A 19,182-nucleotide genomic window follows, 5' to 3' on the forward strand; every position below is an offset into this window, starting at 1 on the left:
ATGAAACATGACGTTAACAACACAGATATTAGTATCAAGCTCGAACAAAATTTATCATTCTTTTATGTGGATGAATCGACTAAGATTAACGAATTTAGAATACAATATACTTCATAATGAATTTCATGATCCACGTGACTTGTGAACTTCATGGTACTTGTAGTATATTCAAGCACTTTATCTATGCAGCTCACATAGGTATACAAATAAAATAAATAACATAATTAGATAAAATCATAAAATATTATTAAATTAATTTTTTTCACATAAGAATCAATAAAACACTATCATCAAACTGTGTTGGACATTCAATACATGACAAAAGCATTACCCCAACGGTATTGCTTATGTGATTGGGGATATTGTGTATATAAATGGTTATATATATAAATATAAGAAAAGACGAGAAAGATACATATACCAATACATACAAAATGTTATATGCATGATATAAAAAGTCCAGGGTACAGAGACTTGACTGAGGCAGCAATGGAGTTTGCCACAAACTTTAAAAACAGTATCCTTTTCTTCCTCTGGTGTCTCGCCCTCTAATCCTTCCCTTTTCCAGCTTGTTTCACCAAACATGGAACAACACTTCCGAGCTCAAAATATGGTCGCCAGTTTTGCTAACATTTTACACCATTTTAACTGAGTGAATTTAATCCAGCTGGTTGCTCATGGATTTTGGTGTTACAAGCTTCGATAACTTGGCGTATTGCAATATTAAAAATGGCAGCTTCGCTTCAGCTAATGGCGCCGAGTCGAAAAAGCTTAAATGGTGTGGATCTGGATTTGTGAAGCAAGAGAGGACGTTAAATGAAGATGTTTTTACGGAGCTTAAATTGAACGAAACTTGTAATAGCGGCAATTTCTTTGAAGGGCAGCAGCAAATGCTCAGTTTCTCTGCCCCAAATTCGCAGACTGTAACTTGGCCTTATCTTCAACACATATCATCAAGTCCCTTTAGCAAGAACACAGGTCAGTGCAAGTTGTTCATCTGAAATGTGTGCAAAAATGGGATGAGTAAGAGTAAAGAATTTGCGACTTTTGTCAACAGTGGCAAAGATTTGTTTTTGCTGTTCAGGTTAAATGGTCTTGTCATGTGGGTGGAATGAACAGATTCGCCCCTAAAATGCTACCGTTTTCTCGAAATTTTCGGATATTTTTTACTCAAGAAAAGGTTTTTTTTTTTGCTATCTTTTCATCATTCATTCTGAATGGTTTTTGCAGGAGTGAGAGGCTCTTTTCTTACCCCCTCACAATGGATTGAGCTAGAGCACCAAGCTTTGATCTACAAATATATAACTGCAAATGTTCCCGTACCTTCTTGTCTTCTGAATCCCATCAGAAAAGCTTTGGAATCTTCTGGTTTTTCTTCCTTTTCTGGCCTTAAACCCAGTGCATGTGAGTAATTTTTGTGCTTTTCCCCAACTGCTTGGAAAATGTGATGTTTTATTTTAGTTGTGAAATGGTTTCTTGAATGAAAAATGGGCAGTTGGATGGGGTGGCTTTCATCTGGGATTCTCCAGCACTGATCCTGAGCCGGGGCGGTGCCGTAGGACGGATGGGAAGAAATGGCGGTGCGCCAGAGATGCGGTTGCTGACCAGAAATACTGTGAACGGCACATGAACAGAGGTCGCCACCGTTCAAGAAAGCCTGTGGAAGGCCAAACTGGCCGTTCCGCCACCACGATCACGCCCAACGACTCCTCAAAGCCCACGCCTGCGGCTCCTGCCTCCTCTGTATCCAACGCTCTCCGCCTCTCACACAACCGACAAGTCCACAGCTTGGAGCTCGGAATGCCTAATATTATTGTTAATAGGTAAGCTCTATGGTTTCATATGGTGTTACCTGCCTTGTTGTGTATCAGTATGACTACAGATAGGATTGAAGAACTTTCCTTTTACTTAGAAAAAAATTTAGTCACTTAACTCACTTGTTGAACAAAAAGATACAAATAGTAGCCTTTGAAATCTCAAACTACACTAGTTCGGTGGTAAGTGTGGTTCTCAAAGTTTCCAAAATTGAGCAGACATCTAAGCATCATGTCTCGATGTTTGTGTCTATCGACAATCACATTTAGTAATGGAGGCCATTGTTTCTTCCTAACTTTCATGCTATTGTGATTTGTGCTGCAATAGAATGCAGGATCGAAAAGTTTTTGGCAAAGGGCTGTTACGACTTATAAGTTATTATAACTCAGTAACATTCCAATTGTTTTTCACTCTCAGATGTGTTCCTGAGAAGGATAATACGAAAGGGGTGAATCGACATGCTACCATCCTTTCCATGGCGACTTCAGGGACAAGTCTTAAGGAAAACCAGTATGACAAATCCTCTCCTCGTTCAGAGTTCGGATTAGTCTCTTCAGACTCTTTACTCAACCCTTTAGACAGGAGTTCGTCAATCGTCAGTTGTGGAAACCACAGTACTTCAGACGACATCAATGATCAAGAAAACAAATCTAAAACTCCGCTTCAACAGTTCATAAATAACTGGCCGAAAAGCCATTCAGAACAGCGTCCTACCTTTTCTTGGCCCGATCACCTTGATCTTCAACCAGACGGAACACAGCTCTCGATTTCTATCCCAGTTGCAACCTCAAACTTCATGTCTCCTACTTTGTCTTCGGCGAAAAATGAACTTCAAGAAGCAAACCGAATGGGCTTAGGCTTTGGCAAGATTAGTCCTACTGAAGAAAATCGAATCCAAGCCAACTGTATTCCGATATCGTGGGAAGGGGGACCCCTTGGAGAGGCATTGAGTACCACAAACAACAGCTCCCTCGGGTTCGTTAATGCTAAAGCATTAAACCTCATAGAGATCCAGGATAATAGCCCTCAATCAGCATTCGGTTCACGGTCTAACAGCAGTTGAGGGAATAGTTCACCACCCGAAATGGAAAACTTGTGATGTACCTCGTCTCCAGGTCTGAAGGATCCATCTTTAAGCCAGTGATCATGTCTTATTGTCTTAGCACACGTTGCATATCAGAGATTAATTTGTTTAAGATAATGTAATTTTTCCTTTTTAACTTTATTATCATGGTCCTTATTGTATCTGAATGTTGAAATGAGTCGTCGAATTGCCTCATTTTCTTCTATTTGATGTTGAAATTGTATGATTTTGTCTGGTATATTATGTTTATTCTCATTTTTCTGAGGTTGGTAGGAAGGAAGCATGCTGGCTTTTGGGGAATTTAGATGATATACTCACTAGAAAGAGCTTTCTTGATATTTTGTGAACTAAAAACTTGGTTGTTGGCGGAATCTCATTTCTAATTTGGCTATTTTTTTTTTTTCGGGTTTACAAATAGTCAGAACTGAGACTTGGTCTTGTAACTAAGGTTTTTTAAAAAAGTTTTTGGTCTTGTTTTGGCAAAATATTGATGTGGTGTCGAAAAATACTGACTTGACATCAAAATATATATCCACTCAGGCAAAATAAGATCACTAGCTGAAAAGAACCAACTTACAAAATCAAAACTCAATTCTGATTTTTTAGAGGAGCAAAATCCAAAATAGGTTATGTGTAAGGTCTAAAATTAAAATGACGTAATACAACTTGCATGCAAATCTAGGGGAAATGAAAAATAGCTAATTAAATAGTTTTAATTGCATAAATTGAATATGATGTGCATGGTTACATGTATAAAATGTACTGTCTACACAGAACTGTATTTTTAAAGGTTATTCGAAATGCGATCAAGGAACGGAGACCGATGGCTGAAACAGAGAAATTATTTTTATTAAATAATTGTTTTTAATTATTTAAAATAAGGTTGATGCTTTATGATATTTTTAATAATAAGGAGTTTGGAGGTAATTTTATACGCCGAGTCATATTTTTAACGGTATTCGATTTCGACGAAAATATGAACTTTTTGAGAACTCAGATAATATTTTCACGAACTTTCCTAAATGAAATATTTTAAATATACACTAATGAGCTTATTGGGCCTATTGCACCATGCTAATGGGCCTAGGCTTGCACTAGAAGTTTAAAACAAATAAATAAGCCTAAACTCTACCCCAAAACCCTTGCCAAACTCACGCCCCACCCCTCTCAATTGCAAGGCCTCTCCCCTCCCCTCAAAACACACGCACACACGAGTAATTCCGCAAGGGAAGCACGATTTTTGCAAGGAAAAATCATCCTAGGTTCTACGTCGTCGTTCTTCGAATCGCCACAACGTTTTCGTGCGTAATCTACGCAAAGGCACGCCATAAATATCATTTTTCTCATCTATCACACCCTATTATTGTTTTGAATTACGTTTGCATGAAAAACATGATTCCCTTGTGAATATTTTCGTTTTTATGCTTGTGGTGTTATCAAAGTATGATTTCATGTTCCAAAAACTTATGTTATTATGCATGAAGGGGCTGCCATGTTAGAGGATCATGGAGGGATGTTTTTACACGAGTTTAAAGGCCATATGATGCATGGTTAAAGGCTGCACTCGATTGGAATAGGGCTTGAACGAAAATTTCATGTTATGGTGTACTAGGATATGGGGAACTACGGCTTGCGGTTGGACTAGGGCTCGGGCTGGATGTGGTTGAGTGTGAGGAAGAGTCCTAGCATGGTTAGGACATCACGCACAAAGGCTAAGGGAGAGTCCTAGTGAGTTAGGGCACTTCCCGTGTGGTCCCGCAACTGCAGCTATGCGAAGGAGCCATGGCTTGGCGAGGGGGTCCAAGTTAGGTCTTAGGGTGGTCTAGTGAGGGGCTCGAGGGTCTGCGCTCGAGTGGTGGCTCGGGTGAGGAGTCCTCGTCGAGTTGGCTCTTGCATGCATGTGACGGTCGCGGCTCGTGCTGGTGAGTGCATCGTGGGCTAGGGGCTGGTCTGTCGAGTCATGTCTGGCCATTAGGGTCCCTAGGTGGTCTGGTCAGGGGTTGGCTCAAGGTGGCTCGGGTGTGGTTCGATAAAAATGAGAGATGGTTCGAAGGGTTAAGCTAGGGTTCAGTTTTTGAGTTTAAAGGGCTAAAGGGTTGAACCAAGGTTCACAGGGGTCGAATCGTGGTTCACGAGGGTAATTTAGGTATAAAAAATCTATGTTTAAAATTTAAGAATTTAATATGAAAGTTTGAATTAATTCATGAATTAAATGCTCTACGAATTAATAATTATGAAATTAAATCAAAAGCCTCGAATTTAAGCTAAATGAAAATACAAGAAATTTAATTTAAGCTTAAATAATTATTTGGGATGGTTTAGAGTCAATGAAAGCAAGAAAAAGTCAAAATCAAGAAATTTTATGTCTAGGGGTAAAACGGTTATTTTACATTGAAAAATGGGTAGACGTCATGGCACTACCCCAAATGCTGTAATATATGTTAAAATGTTTAAATAATTTTATTGTGAAACGTTAATACTAAAAGATATGTTGCATGCTTGGTTTAAAAGAAAATGATTTATGCATGCTTTAATTTTATAAAGTGATGAAAATATGAAATGTTAAAGGAAGTGAAGTAATTGTGACTAATACGATGATAAATGATACGATGATATGTAAGGCCAATACTCAGTTGATGGGTGAAAGTGTCGTTGATGTCCCCGCCGCCCAGTACTGTGGTTACACGTAGATGAATCCATCGACCTTCAGCTAATACGAAAGTCACAATTAATGATATGAATTCAACGAAAAGGAAAACGTATATATATGATGAAAAGGAAAATGTTTATGTTTAAGTTTATGCACGTTCGTGAAATGTTATTTTAAGTAAAAGTATTTTCACTGTTGTATGTGAATGTATATATATGTATTATTTGTTATTATGATTATGGTTTGCTGAGTCAATAGACTCACTAAGTGTGATCGATGCAGGTGAGCATGATAGTGATGTTGAGGGACTTGATGGTTGATCTTACTGGACTGAATGTGCACACAACCCGAGGACCAGCGCTAGTTTTTCCGCATTTATGATTTAAAGTTTATGATAAAGATTTTTACGACTTTTATGATGCTTTTTGAGTGGTTTTTGAGAGGTTGTTAGAATTAGCTTTATTTTGAAATATTGCTAAGTTTAGGTCTGGTAAAACGAATGACGATTTTATGTTTTGAATTCTTTCCTTTGAATTTTTAAATTTAGTTGGTATGTTTTATTTTAAGATGGTGTCAAAATATTTTACCTATATGTATACATATGTTTCCGTCGAATTTAGAAAGAAAAAAGAAAAAAATTATAGTAATTTTTAAGAAAAACGAGTAGTGGACGTTTTATTATTGATCAACCATTTTTCCTAAATAAAAGTTAAATAATATAAATTCTCTGCTTTTTTATACGAATGTGGATATGAAATAATTGATAGCAATATAGGCTTTATTTTGGTAGGATCTTGATAACATAAGTGATTTTGGTAGCTACAAACCACATATGATATCCAATTATGCGAATCATCGGTTCAGAGTTTATTTGTACTAGAGAATGATGCACACATGATGCATGTATAAACTAATGACTTATGTATATCAGTCATGATCATTAATAAATCTAGTTGATCATAAAATTTTGTTATAGCTTTTAATTATTATTTGGATAAGGATGATGCAATTATATTAAATATATTATTTATAGAGGTAATATGTAAATTTTTGAATTTAAAAATGAATTATATATTGTAATTATGAGTAAATTATAGAAAAATATTACTTATTTAAATGAACATGATATTTTCGTAAAAACTAATTGGTGTCATAAAGTTACACTACTAATGACCTCAAACTTTATATATACTAGTGACAAAGCACATGCGTTGCACGTGGGTAATGAACTTGATTGCATTATGAATATTGGTCATAAATCTGCAAATCAATGTAGACACATAATTTTTTCACAGATTATTCAATAACGAATTTTATTCCACAGTTTACCTATAATTTCAATGAACCATTATTTATTTCTCCAATATTTTCCTTGTTTGATTTTTGAATCATTCAATATCTTTTTAATCTCTTTTTTACTTTTTAAATTTTTCTGCTTTTCGTTGACTAAATATTTGATTTTCATGTTTTTTTCATCATCTGATTTGAAGTTGATTAATCTCTTTGATATTTGTCTTGTTTTTTTTCTTATAACCTTATTTTGTTTATTTGAGTCTTTACACTTCATGTTTTACTCCATTTTATTTTCTCTTGATTTTTTGAATTCTCACTTGGTTTCTCCATTTCTTTCACCACCATCGACAACACATAATTGTTCTTAGTAATTAATTTTTCTAATTTGAAATGAAACTTGTGACGTTTTTGGTTTGATTATCTAAGGTTATCTTTAGTTTAGACATATATTTTACCTTTAAATAAACTAAACTTATACTTAAATAAGTTTTCGACTCTATCTTTTGAACACATGTATACAATTTACAATCATAAAAAAATTTCAGTCCAATATTACGCTCACACAACTCTCGTTTATTTCACATCTCAACGTACTTATATATTTCACCAAAAAATCAGTTATTTTCATATTATTATTTTTTTCACAAGACAAATTACGAACACTACAACCTCAAAATTGGTCTATATTGTCTTATATTTTAGGTTATGCATCACTCTAAATCAAATAATGGTAATTTAAATTTTTCATTCAAAGATGTTGGATAATTATGTCTCGAAATAATAAAAATTTCAATGAATAAATAATAATTCATCATAAACAAAACAGACAAATCAATTATTTAAAATCAATGATATATGTCCATCTTATCACGTCTAAATACAAATAATAAAAGATGAGAAAGATGAACACATATCTATATAGCAAATCTAAAATATAAATTAAATTTTTTAGTTGTAAAGTTTCTATTTTTAAGAAACGACATTCACTTCGATGTTATAGTCTAATTATTGTGAAATCGAAGTATATTAACACATTTGACTCAAAAAAACATAACATATTCACACGAGAATGAAAATAATGATAAGTCAAAAAAATTTTAAGTTAAAACTGTAAATTGAAACTATACATATTTAAATTTTTTGTTTTTTTTTAACATAACCAAAGTCAAAAACTTCGAAGTCTCCAAAGCAACAAATTTAATAAAAAGATTGAACCCTGAGACTTGAGATGTAATAATGTAATTAAATCGTCCAACCAAAAACGAAGAAAGAAGAAAATTCAAAGTTAAATATTTGACAAATGACAAAATTACAAAAATGTGATACAGCAATAGAAGCAATACGTGTAAGTGGATCAACTCATCAACTATCCATTGAAATAGGATCCATACAAGAAAAAACATTTGTTACTCGTTGGTTATTAGCGGCATTCTGAAAACGTTTGAGGACACCTCCTCAACATCTTCCTAAATCTTCCCCAAGTTGTATGTAGTGTCTCCCCATCATTCTGGCGAAAAGATGAAATATCCATACGCAGTTGTGCTAGCTTGGTGGGAGAAAAATATTGATTTATGAACATTTCCACCAAACCATTCCATGTAGTAATAGAGCCAGCTAGTAAATCTCCAAGCCATTCGGCTGCTTCACCATGCAAAGAGAAAGGGAATAGTCTCAATCTTATGGCATCAATGCTCACTCCATTAAATTTGATTGTGTCACAGACAGATAAAAATCCTTTCAGATGCGCATTAGAATCCTCATTATGCGATCCGCCAAATCTCACTTGATATTGTATCATTTGAATAATGGATGGCTTCAACTCAAAATTGTTTGCTTCACAGTAGGACGAGTGATGCTCGAACCATAACCTCCAGTATTTTGTCTAGTGAGATCATAGACAGTGCGATCATCCTTCTCGTTGGACTACTTCCACCCCTGCTGTTTCAGCCTTGTTCTCTGGTTTTAATTGTTCTTTCACGTCAGAGTCTGAGGATTTCTCCCTTTGTGCTCTATGACTCCGTCGAAAGTATTATCAATCTCTATATCAAATGGCTCTAATTCCGTGTCTCCTTTAGCACGGCTCGTGCACAGTTAGATAATTCATCAAAATAAATAAACAAACTTTAAACATACAAATATGCGTAAAATCAACAAAATTAAATAAAAACCTAATCTCAAGAAAATAATAAATCTTAATATTAAACAATTCGATCCCCGACAACGGCGCCAAAAACTTGACCGAAGATTTCGGTTGAGAATAAATCTAGCAAGCGGACTAGGCCAAGTAATAGTAATTTGATGATTAGTCCAGGTATCGTACCCACATAGATTGATGTTTAAATACTAGAATATGAATTATTTTTCCTAATTTAGGCTAATCAAATTCAAGTGAGATGAGATAAATTACTTGAAACTAATTTAGACAATTTAAATAAATTAACTAAAGCAAAAATAATCCAAATTATTAATTTAGACGAAAATTCAAATTATTTAAAAACGACTAAGGCGCACAACGGTACCAAGACAAACTTATAATCCACATGTCAAATTTAAATCCAATAAATTAATTATTTAATTCACGCCGAAATTTCCAAAATTATCTATTAAATGATTTCTCGAATTAATAAATCTAATTAAATCTAACATTTCAATTATTCATAACTGAATTTAATTAGATTCAACTGCATTAAGTCGCTATGAAATTCCAGTTTTTTCAACCTAAAGTCGCATACTGAAACAGAATACAATTTCTAGCCGGTTTAATCATGTGTTGATTGATGTATGAAGCAAATATTAATCTATCGCCTTTAGGTTTTAGATTAACCAACAAATATTCAATTTAATTTGTCAGATTAAAATAACACATGATAAATATCATCAATCAATGAATAAAATAAATAATAGAATTGAATCAAACTCAAAACATAAAAAATAATTTGTCTTGGTCCTATCATGGCCTTAATCTATAAAAGTCTACTCCATAAATTGAAAACAAAAGTGCAAATTCATGTTTAAATTTAATTAAGAAAACATAGTTGAGAAGGTCGAATGAAATGAATTCTCAGTGATTTGGCATGTGCTGAGGAATTCCTCATGTTTCTGCCTTCAGTCTTCCTCCCTTCAATTCTTCTTCCACGCTGTTGCTGATTCACTGTAGCATTCTGTTATGCACTTCCTCTCTCTTCCTCTGCTGTTACAGCTCTCTCCTCTCTGTACGCTTCTGCCTCCCTTTTATCCTTCTAAATGGGCCTCCTCCTTCAATTCTTTTTAAGCCCATCTCAAACTTAAACCGTGTAGATAAGATTGTAGATTTTATTTTCAAAGATGAGGCTTCATTTTTTATCAAGAAATGCACATATTTTTCTTCCAAAACTTCAATAATATCAAGATAATAAAATATAAGAATATTTTATTTCTTTTCTTTTGATATTTTTTTCCTTTGAAGTCTTGTAAATTTATTTTATTTCCAAATTTAATCATTTTTCCTCTTTTATTCAAATCTACAATTATTTTCAATTAAGCTCATAATTAAGGATAAAAAGTCTAGATAAACATAATTAAAATCCCTAAATTTTTAAAATATTTGAGCTTATCAGCGTCAAACTCTTTGTTCTTCTGTTGTAGAGTTCCTAGGGCGATCTTCCTCTCTGACATCATACCATCCCATTTCTCTTCTTGTGCTTTAAAGTCTCTCACATGAATCAACTTCTCCGAATAAGTGGAACTCAAGTCTTGAAAGGCTGAGAACATTGATGGCAGAGTATTTAAAACATCGTGCAATTGAGATGGAGGAAGAAAGGGAATAAGAATGAATAAATGTACCTGTGATTTTTAATGCTTCGGGGACAAGAGAAGTATATCTCATAGCCCACCAATCAAAATACATAGAAATAGGATTTTCGACGATAGGATTCTTGAAGAATTTCGCTTGCTCAGACAACTCAATAAGAGATAGCGAGGTAAAATTCTTGTGGGAAATTCCATTTTCATCGTGTCATTGATAGAGTGGAGCAGATATACGGTACTGGAAGGGAGTCTCGGGCACAAAACTAACTTGGAAGGATACAATGCTGGATTGTAAAACTTGAATGAATGAGTCTCTGGTCATGAGGGGAGGTCCCATGACACACTAAAAATCTAGGGTGAAGGATGGTATCACAGACAACCTCAACGATGGATGATACATCGGCTTTGGACGACAGGTTGGCCGATCAAAAGGTAAAGACTGAATGAAGGAAGAAGTCTCTGCAACAATAAAGTCACTCTGGCAAGACATGAGATCCTTCCACGACAAATGTTCAGTACGAGAGCCCGGAGGAGATTTCAATTCGAGGAAATAACAAAACAACCACATTTGGAGAATCCACATGATACCGTTAAGCTTGGATATGAGTGCATCATTCACAACAACATTCAACCATCGATAATGCGACCCCAAGAACATCATGCCAAGGCCATGGACATACACAGTACTCAAAGACCTAGCAAGAGCCAAATATTTCATGGTAGGCTTATCAGAAGAGGGAAAAAAAGATACTTGTATATCAAAACCCACATAAAAGATATACATTCCTCGCTGTTGGGGGAAGTTCGTTTAAGGGCACACCAAGACCAGATTACATGGGAACAGGAAGAAGAATTTAAGTATTGTTCACAAAGTTGGGGTAAATCTTGAGTTTCGGCTAGACTAGTAAAGTCGTTCCCAAGAAGTGAAAGGCTTGTGAATTAATATATATCTTGCAGAGTAACAGACATAAGACCACAAGCGAATATAAATGAATTACATGGAGGAGCCCACAACCTGATAACACCTTAAAGGAGGTCTTTATTAAAGGTGGTGTCAACTGTAGACATTTGAATGAATTGGTAAAAACCTTGTTTCTGCCAGGTACTTCCATCAAATTTTTTCAATCGATCTACCCAAGTATTCTAATTGATATCGCCCCGTAGCAAAGATTTAAACTTAAAATACTCAAAAGGTGGCGCCACTCTGTGATTCAACAACAGAGAACTAGGCTCGAGAGTAAATAGAGGGAATAATAGGTTGGTGCTTTCGGTGGATAAAAGAATTTGATTGTAAGAAGGATCAATGATTGTGTTGAAGACTTCTACCAAGGTGGAGTCCTCAGGGATGTCTTTTGACTTGCAAATATATGAGAAAGTCGGGATAAGGAAACACCCTAAGATTTGACATCTTCTTGGCTACTGAGAGAGGATCGACCTTATAGCTAGAAGAGTTCGTGCCTAAAAGAAAATCACTAGACGTCCCTACAATATAGAACATGCAAATCACCTTACATCACAGACAAGACGACCACTGAAAATTTTCACCATTAAGAACATTTTATATAGTCTTATGACACGAGGATCAGACAGGACGACTGATGGATCGGAAAGTACGACCCACGTGTATGAAGTTCATCTCAGAGACTTAGGAATTTCGAGTATTTATGCAAACACTTAGAGACACAAACATCATCAAAGCGAAGGGGATTAAAGGACTAAATGTCAATTATAATTTTCATTTACCAAATATTTCTAGAGAATCCACATCAATATGACAACAAAAGACGTGTACCCAAAATTAGGCACCTCGCTGCATTATCAAATTAAGTCCAACACTTTTCGGACTAAAAAAGGATTCAAAGGGTTACCTGTCCCTGGAATTTTTGCGGTTGATAGATGGAAGGCCTAAACATAGAGCCCTAGAGGAGAAGAACCTAAGCTACATGAAAAATGGAATTCATTGAGGCTCGAGCAAGATCCAACAAACTCTGAAGAGCGTCGCCACGTGAAGGTGTCGTCCGCTGTAGCTACGGGCGTTGTTGATGCAATAGCCAGAGCAGGGAACGTCGTGGCCTCAGACGCTGAAAGCCATTAGGAAGATTAGAGAAATCAAGAAACGAGGGGCTAGCGACGGCGTGCGGCATTTTCTTCAGGCACAACAGTAGGCGTCGATGGGCTGAATCGTTGAAGAATTGGACACAACAAACAAGTTCAAATATACCCAAATTAGCCCAATGGATCGAATTAACCAAATTGCTCGCCACATTGGCCAGTGACCCAAATTTGCTAGGGACAATTGTTTAGTCCAAATGAAGCCCTTAAAATATGAAGAGCCCAGTGGGCAAGCACATGAAGAGATCAGTTGATGAATACAATGTGAGGAGTTGATTCACAATTCACGATGAACGATCGTGGAAGATGGCCAAACTGCTCGGTGGAGTGGAACAAAAGCTGAAAGGAAGAATTAGAAAAGAGGCTAGACAAAAAATAAAAAAAACTACATCAAAACTTCTTCAAATTCTCTCAGTAATTTGTCCGTGTATTTTCAATTTCCAACATTCTAGTTTCTTTAATTTTTGACATATTTCTCCAACTTTCTTGTAAAAATATTGTTTAAGATATTAAAAACATAATTAAATTTGATGTTGTACATAGATTATTTCTATAATTTCATCATATTCATCAGTTTATATTTTTAGCTTTGAAGTCATATTGATGGAACTATAACAAACAATCGAATCCGACACACAACGCGTGACAAAAAAAAGTTAGATCATTCCATATTTGACACGATCACATGCCTGACACGTCCACAATGAATCTTTGAAGAAAATTGGATTTACAGAGTCAAGAACTTGACTTTTTCCCGAAATGATGAAAACAACAGCCAAGGATTGCATATATTTCTGCACCTTAAATGCACAACAGCAGGCACTTGCGACTCCACAATGCAAGAGCCACGGTTCTTAGTGTCCCTTTCGTCCAGTTGATTTTCGACGTTCTGTTGATGCATAACATTTTGTAACAACAGGCTCAATCGGCAATTGCACCCCTTTGGCCAGCCTTAACTCCCTATTTTCTTCGTGCCAAGTCCAATAGAAAATCCGTAAATATATGCTCATTTTCGGGCATTTTCCCATATCCTGCATATGATACACAAGCCTGTAAGAACCATAGAAGTTGCAACCTCTTGCACATCTAAAACTATATTACAGCCACCAAAAATTGTTTCCATCTTTGAAATGAAACTTCATTGTCATCACACGGCTTCGACTTGTAGGTAGACTGCCATGACGTAAGAAGATCAAGGATATACGTAGGAATGTGGCATATCTGGAAAACAGTTGATGTCGATTACATAATAGCTGTCTTGAGTTCCATGTTCTTGAATTGTATACAAGTTGAACAGGCGAAGACCCTTAAAAAATTTACAATACTATATCATTATGTAAATATCCCAACAAGAGCAGTGAACATTCAAAGATTAATCCGATCGTTAAGAGCATTAATACACAACTTGAAAAGAAAGGGTGTAATGGAGTACCAGCCGGCGTCGTAGCTCCCGGGCTAGTCTCTCCAGTAATGGGCCTGGAGGAGACCCTGCAGAGAGAAGGTAAAGCTAAAGTTGAGTACTCTTTGAGCAAAAAGGCTTCGGTAAAAAGGAGATTTAAAACAACAAGAAAGAAAAAACACAGTCACTAACTCATACAATGATCAATTGAGTTAAAAATGGATGATTGTTTCACGGAGCCCTGAAAGAAACGCATTTTGGCACCCAAAAGTCCAAAGGGTCAAAAGTGATTACCTGCAACACTGGGGTCTAAGTCTGCTTCATCAGCTGATGCAGCGGGACAAGATACTCTTGGAAAGTTATAAACACCGAAATTATTTGACAATTGGCGCTTACTGACATCAGGTAAGGAGAAATGTCTAACAACTTTTATAGCTTCACCAACAACATAAACTTTGAAGAGTACACCACCTACAAAATTGAATAGGAAAGGCACATGCAATGTAATTTTTCCTCCAAAGCATCGAGTATGTTAGTAACCACAAGATGGACTATGATCTCATACCATGATTGATAAATTCCAGCAAAACAAGTGGGGGTACCAGCTTCTGGAGGGAGCTCACATCATAGGCAAGAGACAACTCATGTGATTTTGCAACCAAAGGCTTTGCCACTGAAATACGTGTGGATTGATATAAAATATACAGTAATAACGAGGACAAAATTATAACTAAATTTCAAATCCATATACCAAACTGCACAAAAGTAAGAATTTCGGCAATCCAGTGAACAGTTTGAATTTTGCATAAATATGATGCTGGTGAAATGAGTGCACCCGAGTTAAAACTGACACAACTTGTGATAACATACCAATGGGCAGCCTTAAACAAGCCTTGTTCATTGCATCTGGAATGGACGCTGGATCTTTCTTGATAACCAACTGTTTAGGGACACCAACAGTTCTTGAAAAAAAATTGAAAACCCTTACGATAAAGCTTTTGCTGAGGAGACATTTCTGGATTAGGTAAAGTCTGAAAACAGATTTAAACAGTAAAAAAATTGAATGGAGGAAGATTTGCATAAACTATTCACTATAAGGACGTTAAAAAACCTGAAAATCCTTATGTGTTCAAACACTACCCCTCAACCAAAAGAACGGAAGAATTTAAGCCATGAAAGAAAGAGCGGAAGGCTCATCTGTAAAGTTACCATAGGGGTCTGAAAGATTCAGGTCAGCAACATCTCGAAGCATGGATTGACGATTGTGAACATTCTGAATGGCATCAGGAGGATCAAGAACGGTTGCCTCTGGATGTGCCTGCCTGTAATCCTTCAGCAAAGGTAAACAATGATTAGAGGGGACCCTTAACAGAACCTTCTTATATGTTCGTGTATATTCAAGCAAGGTATACATTTCCTGTGCAACCAAATATATTATACAATTTTTATGACGAAAAAGTAGTTGGGCAAACCATAAATTTTGCAAGTATGTTAAGCAATATGATAGCCACAAACACTTTATTTTTCATAGACACAACACTTTCTTCACTGCTTCAGTCCGTAAGCGTCCATGATTTAGCTGGGTTTATTTGGTCAAGCGCTAGCTTGGTCTCCCATGAGTGATGATTAATCATGATCGAAAAAAAATCCAACAAAAGTTACATTCTAAAACAAAATGGGACCATGTATGGTGATAAATATGCTGGAAGATCAAGAAGTATGCTTCTAAAAGGCATTCGTCTCTTTTTCGTAAACCTTCAAGCTGACAAGAAAATTATAGTGCAAATTTTTTCCTCCAAAATGCAGCACAGAAGATACAGTCATTTGATCCAGACTAAATTCCAAGATTACTGAACAAAAAGTGAATGCGTTTCTGCAATTGAATTATTATCACACTTTAACAAATGAAAGCGATGAACAAAACTGTTAAAATGATCCTTTTTTTAACAGGAAAATTATCTTATAGCAAACATACAGGAGTAGCAGTCAGTATGATTGATTCCATTGTTAAGATTATGAGTTAAACAACCAATACTTCAAGAGAGGAAAAAGGAACTTTATTTTACATATTAAACCCCTCATAGCATTTGAGCTGTGGATATCACAACACTTGGTTTTCTTATACTGATCTTCTTTGAAAGCTATCTATATATTGCACACATGTACAAAAACATCCTAGACATATGAGTATCTAAGAAATCCAAACCTTAAGGTATCAATAAGCTACAAGGATTTTTAATGGCTATACACAGTATATATATTAACTATTCTTATATGTCCCAACTGGAAATTCGGCGAAATATCTTCTTGTAGCATACATCGATTAAGAATATAAATTCACAAATATCCATAACACCAAAAAAATAAAGGATTATAACACACAAGGTTTAGACATCTCCTCAAAATCTGTAGCCTGTACTGGTAACCCTTGAAGAAAACAATCACTGAAATGATAAAACCAGGAATCCTCAACCTGCTGCAAATCTGCTAAATATCCCATTGAAGGAGAACACCCTCTAAAAGCTGGAATCTTGAGGCTCCAACCTCAATTATCAAGTCACGATTTACTATAGAGGAGCGAGGAAATCACTCTGCAAATTTTTCAGATAATAAGCTTAAAAAGCCAAAGACATCAGGCTGCCAGCGAATCGCTGACAACTTGAGTCCAATCTGTATCATCAATGTCTGCCATGAAGTTGCCTAAATAGCTAGATGCGGACATCTATGATATTTCTTGAAGGTATTTACATTAGCTAAATATAGAATAAAATACCAAATGATGAGACCAATCTCAAGTATGTGCCGCCATTCCTTTCCTGATAACTGCACTACAATTTAAGCATGTAAGATTTATGGATACAGTGAATGGACAGAATCTGAAAATAGGCATGATGGCAAAATTTCAATTCGAAAATAAAAAAGCACGTTCAAAAAGGCATAGAACAACTCACTTTATGCAAGACAACGTCGAAAGGACCTTGATCTGAAAGGGGTCTACTGGATCGATAGACACAAATACGATTCTCTTCTTCCTGCATTTTGAAATCAAAACATACTTAGATAATGATAGTATACAGGGGTTCAGATATTCCACAACAGTTAAAAGAGTGAGTCTAGTTTCATGAATAAAATTAAGGAAAAAAACACAATACACTGGCAATTGATTAGAGCCATCACCGAAAACTTGTAGAATATTATATAGTTTTCTCTTTTCTCCGGAATGAAATGACAGCTCAAGCTGTAAAACCAAGACAGGTATTTTACATCATTTTATTCCAATCCAATCCAATCCAAATCCAAACATCCAAAAAAGACAAATGTTGGTTTATTTCTGGGGTTAACTATGCACATGAGCACAGATGAAAATGTCAAAGACATATATATCATCAAAAAGCTTTCCGATAAAGAACGGATCAAGAATAGTACAAGACGAGCTGCGAAAACCCCAATGACAAAACATAGAAAATTCCGCTTAAAATATCGTATAAGAACTTTCAAATTTTCAATCACAAAACTTAAGCAACATCCGCAATAATAGTTACATTCAGAATTTTAAAAACCAGAAGCAACGTCCGCACTAACAGTTACCCCATATATCATTCATTAAACCATCTCAAAAATCAAAAAGCCAACTCACAGGGCATGTTTAATCATAAACCACACTAATATCCAGGATAAAATCAGATCAAAATCACTTGAACCCGAACTCTAAACACAGCTCAGAAACATATATTTTCTAGTGACGCATGCAAAAAAATCATGTCACTTTCAACAGAAACGAATGAATCGAATTACTTTGCTAAACGTTCAAGCTTGAGCTGCAAAAAACTCTTGATTTTCTTAGATGTAAGAGCATAACCCACCACCATTGCCGCATTCAACACGGGCACCGGCGACGCCATATACTTCCTCTACATTTTCTGTTCTTCCACCCCTCCTCCATGAGCACACGCTATTTCACCCATCATCCTCATCCCAAAACCTATCTACACTAGCGTGTGTATAAACAAAACGCAACCCCTGCTGCATACGTATATCTTCAGATTCTGTTCATTTTCAAATTCACACGAAATTCAATCTGCTATTTCCAAAGAAGCAATGCCTTTGATTACCTTTCTTTGTTTGAAATTAAGATTTGATTTCTTCAGATGGATTAAATGTCGAATATTTTCAAGAACAGCGTTACACGGATTAGTCAGAAAATGGTAATTAAGATAACTAATTTTCGGATATTAAAATCTGTTTTAATAATTATTCATATTAATAAAATGAGCAGGTCAATCAGTAAGACGGGTAAATTCTATCCATATTTACAATAAAAAATAATACTCTTAGCATAAAAAGTAATATTTTTTCATGGATGACCCAAATAAAAGATTCGTCTCACAAATACGACCCGTGAGACCGTCTCACACAAATTTTTACCTAATAAAATATTAAAATTTTAATGTGAATTACATGTGCAAATAGAATCTTTGTTTCGTAATTATTAAATTACAAAATTAATTTCTATTTTGATTTTTTTATTTTAATATTTATTTTTTTAATTTATATCTCAAAATCACATTATAATATTTAGTTATTTTTTATAATTATATTTTAATTTTTATTTAAATATTAAATATAAATTATAAAAAATATTATATAAACAGACTAACACGTACAAAAATATAATAATATAAAATAGACATACGAGCCAACACGCGTAGAGAGGAGAAGGATCCTAGAAAAGCTGCGTTGGGCTTCCACGCGCCGCCCATCCGACGATTCATATCTTCACTCTTTTTTCTAATAACAAAATTCTAATTTGTCTAACTCAAAAAAATTATAAATTCCAACTAGTTTTAGTCTTTTTTTTAGCACATGTTTTTATTCTTTTCGGTACAAAAAATTCTTTTCTATATTCTTTATATGTAATTAAAAAAACCATTAAAAGTTATCCATATTTTCCTAAAAAAATTTATATCTATATTATATATACTATATTATTATGTTTGAGACACTTACAGTAATTGACTTTCGGTGTAATCATCTATTTTAATA

At 35.1% G+C, this 19,182-nt stretch overlaps 3 protein-coding genes across 4 annotated transcripts; 1 reads left to right on the forward strand and 2 right to left on the reverse strand.

Annotated features, from left to right (window-relative positions):
• The first annotated feature begins 438 nt into the window (after positions 1-438).
• Positions 439-3,128, forward strand: LOC140965473 (growth-regulating factor 6-like). Its single transcript, XM_073425541.1, has 4 exons — positions 439-978; positions 1,231-1,404; positions 1,496-1,823; positions 2,233-3,128. The coding sequence occupies exons 1-4, from the start codon at positions 678-680 to the stop codon at positions 2,876-2,878; spliced, it is 1,449 nt and encodes a 482-aa protein (XP_073281642.1). The 5' UTR covers positions 439-677; the 3' UTR covers positions 2,879-3,128.
• A 10,265-nt stretch (positions 3,129-13,393) lies between these two features.
• Positions 13,394-15,488, reverse strand: LOC140965484 (inositol-tetrakisphosphate 1-kinase 3-like). Of its 2 annotated transcripts, none has more exons than XM_073425551.1 (6): positions 15,349-15,488; positions 15,010-15,170; positions 14,705-14,812; positions 14,434-14,610; positions 14,173-14,228; positions 13,394-13,771 (listed from the first exon to the last, which is right to left on the reverse strand). In XM_073425551.1, the coding sequence occupies exons 2-6, from the start codon at positions 15,038-15,040 to the stop codon at positions 13,595-13,597; spliced, it is 549 nt and encodes a 182-aa protein (XP_073281652.1). In that variant the 5' UTR covers positions 15,041-15,170; positions 15,349-15,488; the 3' UTR covers positions 13,394-13,594. The 2 variants fall into 2 exon arrangements, with proteins under 2 accessions (XP_073281652.1, XP_073281657.1); XM_073425556.1 differs by lacking the exon at positions 13,394-13,771 and adding an exon at positions 13,887-14,046.
• On the reverse strand, positions 15,179-18,313 carry LOC140965503 (inositol-tetrakisphosphate 1-kinase 3-like). The gene is made up of 4 exons (XM_073425563.1): positions 17,935-18,313; positions 17,117-17,171; positions 16,930-16,962; positions 15,179-15,469 (listed from the first exon to the last, which is right to left on the reverse strand). Exons 1-4 carry the CDS (start codon positions 18,039-18,041, stop codon positions 15,305-15,307), a joined length of 360 nt encoding a protein of 119 aa, XP_073281664.1. The 5' UTR covers positions 18,042-18,313; the 3' UTR covers positions 15,179-15,304.
• Between the last annotated feature and the right edge of the window lie 869 nt (positions 18,314-19,182).

This window comes from Primulina huaijiensis, chromosome 2 (genome assembly GCF_012295235.1).
Source record: "Primulina huaijiensis isolate GDHJ02 chromosome 2, ASM1229523v2, whole genome shotgun sequence".
Lineage (NCBI taxonomy): Eukaryota > Viridiplantae > Streptophyta > Magnoliopsida > Lamiales > Gesneriaceae > Primulina > Primulina huaijiensis.

What these genes read in the sequence shown, in the direction of transcription:
- LOC140965473 (XM_073425541.1), top strand. Translation starts at nt 678, where the DNA reads ATGGATTTTGGTGTTACAAGCTTCGATAACTTGGCGTATTGCAATATT. An exon ending in TCCCTTTAGCAAGAACACAG is followed by an intron (nt 979 to 1,230) that starts GTCAGTGCAAGT and finishes TGGTTTTTGCAG; the next exon opens with GAGTGAGAGGCTCTTTTCTT. An exon ending in CCTAATATTATTGTTAATAG is followed by an intron (nt 1,824 to 2,232) that starts GTAAGCTCTATG and finishes TTTCACTCTCAG; the next exon opens with ATGTGTTCCTGAGAAGGATA.
- LOC140965484 (XM_073425551.1), bottom strand. Translation starts at nt 15,040, where the DNA reads ATGAACAAGGCTTGTTTAAGGCTGCCCATTG. An exon ending in TTGTTTAAGGCTGCCCATTG is followed by an intron (nt 14,813 to 15,009) that starts GTATGTTATCAC and finishes CACGTATTTCAG; the next exon opens with TGGCAAAGCCTTTGGTTGCA. An exon ending in GGGAGCTACGACGCCGGCTG is followed by an intron (nt 13,772 to 14,172) that starts GTACTCCATTAC and finishes TATCATATGCAG; the next exon opens with GATATGGGAAAATGCCCGAA.
- LOC140965503 (XM_073425563.1), bottom strand. Translation starts at nt 18,041, where the DNA reads ATGGCGTCGCCGGTGCCCGTGTTGAATGCGGCAATGGTGGTGGGTTAT. An exon ending in TAGACCCCTTTCAGATCAAG is followed by an intron (nt 16,963 to 17,116) that starts GTCCTTTCGACG and finishes ATTGTAGTGCAG; the next exon opens with TTATCAGGAAAGGAATGGCG. An exon ending in AATGGCGGCACATACTTGAG is followed by an intron (nt 15,470 to 16,929) that starts ATTGGTCTCATC and finishes CCTTTGCTGAAG; the next exon opens with GATTACAGGCAGGCACATCC.